General features: G+C 29.3%; 1 protein-coding gene across 1 annotated transcript in view; it reads left to right on the forward strand.

The window, feature by feature from the left end:
* Window positions 1-5,326: 5,326 nt before the first annotated feature.
* The window catches only part of LOC119609533, a 14,861-nt gene continuing 13,564 nt past the window's right edge, over window positions 5,327-6,623 (forward strand). Inside the window, exons 1-2 of the mRNA XM_037964361.1 lie at window positions 5,327-5,621; window positions 5,837-6,623. The exon at window positions 5,837-6,623 is cut by the window's right edge and continues 400 nt beyond it. Coding sequence (XP_037820289.1) covers window positions 5,342-5,621; window positions 5,837-6,623 — 1,067 coding nt within the window. The 5' untranslated portion in view covers window positions 5,327-5,341. The remainder of the gene's footprint in view (window positions 5,622-5,836) is intronic.

Raw genomic sequence — 6,623 nt, forward strand, 5'->3', positions numbered from 1 at the left:
TGATAAACTGTAATAAACAAGAAAAAAAAATTTGGTACCTATTGCAAAATATTTTATTAAAATGAATTATTAATAAAAAACATTGAAAATGATTAGTAATGAAATCGGTTTAATAACAGAGTTTGTTTTTATAGCTTATACTAATAAATAAGGACTTTTTTTGGAGAAACATTGGCTCAACAGAATAGAAAATAGTTCAATAGATGTCACGACATAATTCTCTGATCTAAAGTCAAGATTATAGACTGATCTATAGTCAAGACTATAGACTAATCTATAGTCAAGACTATAGACAGTTCTATAGTCAAGACAATAGACTAATCTATAGTCAATACTATAGACTGATCTATAGTCAAGACTATAGAGTGATCTATAGGCAAGACTATAGACAGATCCATAGGCAAGACTATAGACTGATCTATAATCAATAGTATAGACTGATCTATAATCAAGAGTATACACTATAGACTGATCTATAGTCAAGACTATAGACTAATCTATAGCCAAGAATATAGACTAATCTATAGCCAAGAATATAGACTAATATATAGTCCAGACCATAGACTGATGTATAGTCAAGACTAAAGACTGATCTATAGTTAAGACTATAAACTAATATATAATCACGTCTATAAATGTTCTATAAGACTATAGGCTGATCTATAGTCAACACTATAGATTTATTTATAGGAAAGTATAGACTGATCCATAGTCAAGACTATATACTGATCTATAGTCAAGATTTTAGACTGATCTATAGCCAAGACCATAGGCTGATCTATAGTCAAGTCTGTAGACTGATCTATAGTTAATATTATCGACTGATCTGTAGTTAAGAATATAATCTATAGTCGAGACTATAGACCGACCTACAGTCAAGATTATAGACCAATCTATAGTCAAGACTATAGACAAATCTTTAGCCAAGACTATACACTGATCTATAGTCAAGACTATAAATGTTCTATAAGATTATATATTAGAGATATAGTAGAGACTATAGAGTGAGAAGACTATAGAAGTCAAGAAGTCAAGACCATAGGCTGATCTATAGTCAAGTCTGTAGACTAATCTATAGTTAAAACTATCGACTGATCTACAGTCAAGAATATAAACTGATCTATAGTCAAGACTATAGACTGACCTATAGATATGGCAATAGACTCATATGTAGTCAATACTATAAACTGATCTATAGTCTATAGTCAAGACTATAGACTGATCTTTAGTTAAGATTAATGGTTGATCTTTGTAAAGAAAATATATTGATCTATAGTCATGACTATAGACTGATCTACAGATATGACAATAGACTCATATGTAGTCAATACTATAAACTGATCTATAGTCTATAGTCAAGACTATAGACTGATCTTTAGTTAAGAATTGAAACTAATATATAGTCAAATCTATAGACTGATCTGTAGTCAAGACTATAGACAGATCTATAGTCGAGACTATTGACTAATCTATAGTCGAGACTATAGACCGATCTATAAAATGATATACTTATGTATATATAGCCAAGATTAATGGTTGATCTGTGTAAAGAAAATAGACTGATTTATAGTCATAAATATAGACTGATCTGTAGATATGACTATAGACTGATCTATAGTCAAGACTATAAACTGATCTATAGTTCAGACCATAGACTGATCTATAGTCAAGACTATAGACGGATCTATAGTTAAGACTATAAACTAATATATAGTCAAGTCTACAGACAGATCTGTAGGCAAAACTATAGACAGATCTATAGTCGAGACTATTGACTAATCTATAGTCAAGAATATAGAACGATCTATAAAATTATATACTAATCTATAGCCAAGATTAAAGATTGAGACTAAAAATTAAATTTTGTAAAAATAATAGATTGTTCTAAGGTCGAAAATTCTTAATTTTTTAGTATAAACTATAAAAAGTTTCAAAAAGTGTCATATTTTTTCAATTAGAAACCGAATACGCAAAAAAGTATATATAAAAAAAAATAATATTCTTCAAGTAGTACCTTAACTAAAAGAATTTTTGTTAACCTTAATGCCCTTTTTAAATTAACAAAAAATAAAATAATAATTAAAACATAAAAAAACACATCCTTCCATATAAAAAGAAATACTGTAATTTAAAAATAAAGAAAAAACAATTCCCTTAAATAAATGATTCCTTTAGCAAAATATTTATAATTATAAAAATAAATATAAAAGAAAAAAAAAAAAACAACAAGAAATACTTTATCATAATAATTATTATAATTATTAGAACATAACAGACAATTTAGGTATAATATTTTTTCATATGAATTTTTTTATATAAAAGAAAATATTTTACAAAAACAAAACATTATTTATATAACTTTTTTTTAGTTATTTTTACAAAAAAAAAGAAAACATATATGATAATATAAATTTAAAAGAAATTTTGTAGTTTTTTCTTTTTTTTTCTATAAACATAAAATAATAAATAGTTAAAGAAAAAAGTTTACATACAATTATTAAAATTAATAATATTAAACAATAAAATATAAACAACAGCAATTTAAAAACAAACAAAAAAATATTTCTAACCCCCCCTCAAAACTTAAAAATAAACCAAAATTAATTAATTAAAAAATAAACCCAAAAGAAATAGTTGAAACAAATTATTATTTATTACTTAAATAAAAAATTAAAAGAAAAGTTTTTAAAACTAAATATATCAGTATAAAAAAAAACAAATAAAGTGAAATATTAATACAAATTAAAGAAAATATAATTAAAAATCAAATAATAAAAAAAAAAAAATTAGTTGCAAACTTTTATCGATATTATATTTCCAAATAATATACAGTTTAAATAAAATAAAACAAAATGTATTATTAATATAAAAAAATATATATAAAACAAATACATAAAAGAAATCTTGAAAACTTTTGGTGCATCAAAAAGAAAAAAATAAATACAGATGGAAAGGAAAGAAATTATATATTAATAAAAATTATAATATTACAAGAAAAAAAAAACAAAAAAAAAAATAATACAATTCACTTAATAAATACATTTTTTCTGAATAAATATTTTAAAATTTGTTTTATTTTTTAAATTATTTATTAATTTAGATTCGATAATATGAGAACCTGGGGGCAAATTCTTGCATTCTATATCGATCGATATTTCAATAGAACTTAAAAAAATTTATAAGAAATTTCGTTCGCCTTCGATTGCCTGATTTTGTTTCCAGGGCTGGAAAATTAAAATTTTGAAGAACTACTAACGTTTACTAATAAGTACGTTTTTAAGTACTAATTGTCGAGTCTACGTATTAGTCTAATGTACTAGTCTATGGTTTAGACTAACGACTAGTCTATGGACTGGTATATTGTCTAGTCTATGAACTAGACGCTAGACAATTGAAAGTCTAATGAAATACTATTGACTAGTCTGTGGACTAGTCTATTGACAAGTCTATCAGCTAGTGTATAGATTGATTATATAATTGACTAGTCTCTGGACCAGACTATTGACGAGTCTATGGACTAGTTTGTGAACTAGTCTACTGACAAGATTATTGACTAGTCTATGGACTAGACTATTGACAAGCTTATTGACTACATTATCGACCAGTTTATGGACTAAACTATTGAATAACATTTAGACTAGTCTATGTACTATTCTATCGATCACTATATGTGCAATATATAGTAACTTTACTAGACTATGGACTAGTCTATTGGACAATACTATTAATTAGTCTACGAATTAGTCTATGGCCTTGACTTGTCTATTGACTGGACTATTAGTAGTCTATGAATTAGAAAGGACTAATCGATTAACTAGTTTATAACTTGGCTAGTGACCAATCTATGGACTATTGCTTAGTCTATGGACTAAACCATTGACTTGTCTATTGACGGGTCTATTACTAGTCTATTGGCAAGATTATTGACTAGTCTGTGGACTAGTCTATTGACAAGTCTACGGAATAGTCTATGAACGAAATTGACTAGTCTATTAACTAGTGTATAGATTGATTATATAATTGACTAGTCTATGGACCAGACTATTGACGAGTCTATGGACTAGTTTGTGAACTAGTCTATTGACAAGATTATTGACTAGTCTATGGACGAGGCTATTGACAATCCTATTGACTACATTATCAACCAGTTTATGAACTAAACTATTGAATAAAATTCAGACTAGTCTATTAGTTAGTCTACGAATTAGTCTATGGGCTTGACTTGAGTCTATGTACTATTCTATCGATCACTTTATGTGCTATATATAGTATATTTACTAGACTATGGACTAGTCTATTGGACAAGACTATTAATTAGTCTATGGGCTTGACTTGTCTATTGATTAGACTATTAGTAGTCTATGAATTAGAAAGGACTAATCGATAAAGTAGTCTATAACTTGGCTAGTGACCAATATATGGACTATTGCTTAGTCTATGGACTAAACCATTGACTTGTCTATTGACTGTTCTATTGGCTTACGTATTGACTAGTCTATGGATTAGACTATGAACTATGGACTAATATTGACTAGATCATTGACTATTCTTTTCATTATTCTATTGACTTGAATTTTAACTAGCCTTATGACGGGTCTATGGACAAGCATATATAATCTATTGGCAAGTATATGGATTAGTCCATTAACTGATCTATATACTGCCCTAAGTAATATATTACCAATTCTATATGTATATCTTATTATTAAACTGTTGATTAGTATATGGACTACATTATAGTCAATGGGCTAAACTATTGACTAGTCTATTAACAAGCCTATGGACTCAATTGACTACTCTATTGGCTAAGTATTCTATTGACCAGTCTACTGAGTAGTCTATAGATTACTTGCTAAGTAGTGAAAAGATATAGGAATTGAATATGGTGTTGAGAAGTTAGAAGACATGACACCACCGGCACACAGCATTCCCCGCTGCTAACGATACTTCAGACGATTACGTACCACCTAAACGTGATGAATTATATTTACCTTTACACTCCACCATACAAGGACTATACTTTAAAAAGTATTAAAATGTTATATGAATTCCAAGATCCTACAAATATGTCTCCCAACTATAGATCAGTCTATCGAATAGTCTATGGACCAAACTTGCAATAGTCTATAGACTAGCCTATGGACTATATCAAAATTACTTAATCAAGTTTGAGAGAAATAGAGTTATTGATCACTTACCAACATTATAGTGTGTCTAAACATTGGTCCACTGTATAATCAATTACTTACTTTTTATATATTGCAAAATATATTAAAATAAATCTGATTCGATTTAGTAAGCACAATGAAAACAAATGAAATTAATATCTATTTTATACTTTATGTTTTTACAAATACTAACTTTAAATCCAAATTTCAATCAAACACTAATTTTTATCTCTTCCACACACAGATCAGGCAGTATTGAGGGCATCTCACCAACTTCGGTTGGACCGAATTTAATAGCCGCATTATCGAGCAGTGATGCCACTTCGATTGGTACATGGCGCATGATAAAAGGTAAAGTTTCACAAACAATTGAAGATATAAAATCATCTAAAGGTAGTACAACAAATATTACTACATTACAACCCCAATCATATCCAACTATTATAATCAAAGGTAAATATTTCAAAATTCATTATAATTATGATTTCGTTTTTTTGTTACAATTTTATTATTTTTTTTTTTTTAAATTGATTTTTTGAGAAAATTAAAATAGAAATGAATAGTAGTAATGTGTAAAGAAAAAACAAAATCAAAACATTTTATAATTAAAAAAAATTCTATTCAATTTCAAATGAATCACCTAAAACTCCCCGTTTATCATGTCTTAGGGGGTGAGCATCAACAGCAAACGGGTCTGGAATTCGATTCGGATCAAGAGACTAAAACCTCTATGAGTGAAGATTTATCGGTGGAACAGGATAGACGTAGTAGTGGTGGTAGTGGTAAACATAAAAGATCTAGTAAATTGGAAGATTCCGATTCAGAATTTGAAAATGAAATATTGTTAGAGGGTGAATCGGAACATTCACGTTTTCGTCGCGGCTTTGCTCATCTCAAGTCGAAAGTAAAGGCCAAACACGCTGCACATCAAGCACAAAAAGCTACCCTATCCACCGCTTCGGCAGCAGCTGCAGCAACAGTTTCCACCCCTGCTAGCCATTCGGCCGTAGCAGCAGTGAAGAAAGACATCAGTCCCAGTAGAAGTACAGGCTCCTCCTCTTCTTCTACTTCTTTAAGGGGAAATTTCTTAAGAAGACGCCGTAATAAAGGTGTAGAAACTGCAGAATTGGCCTCACCCACCAATATGGCTTCAGCTTTAGCCGCCACAGTGGCCGCCAGCGGTGAAATGGCTGCTGTAGTACCCGTAGTGGTAAGTGGCAAACCGGCCAAGAAACCCAAGGGTATTACAGTGGGTAAAAAAGATATAGAAATTGAATCTGGTGTTGAGATGTTAGAGGACATGATACCACCAGCCACAGCCGTGCCAGCTGCTGACGATACTTCACCCGATTCCATACCACCTAAACGTGATGAATTAGATTTACCTTTGCAAAGTGATAATCTAAACACTCCACCCTACAAGGACTATACTCTAAAAAGTATTAAAATGTTATA

Source organism: Lucilia sericata, unplaced genomic scaffold (genome assembly GCF_015586225.1).
Source record: "Lucilia sericata isolate MDLA Ls3-8-SP2 unplaced genomic scaffold, ASM1558622v1 Contig001000F_arrow, whole genome shotgun sequence".
NCBI classification, from domain to species: domain Eukaryota; kingdom Metazoa; phylum Arthropoda; class Insecta; order Diptera; family Calliphoridae; genus Lucilia; species Lucilia sericata.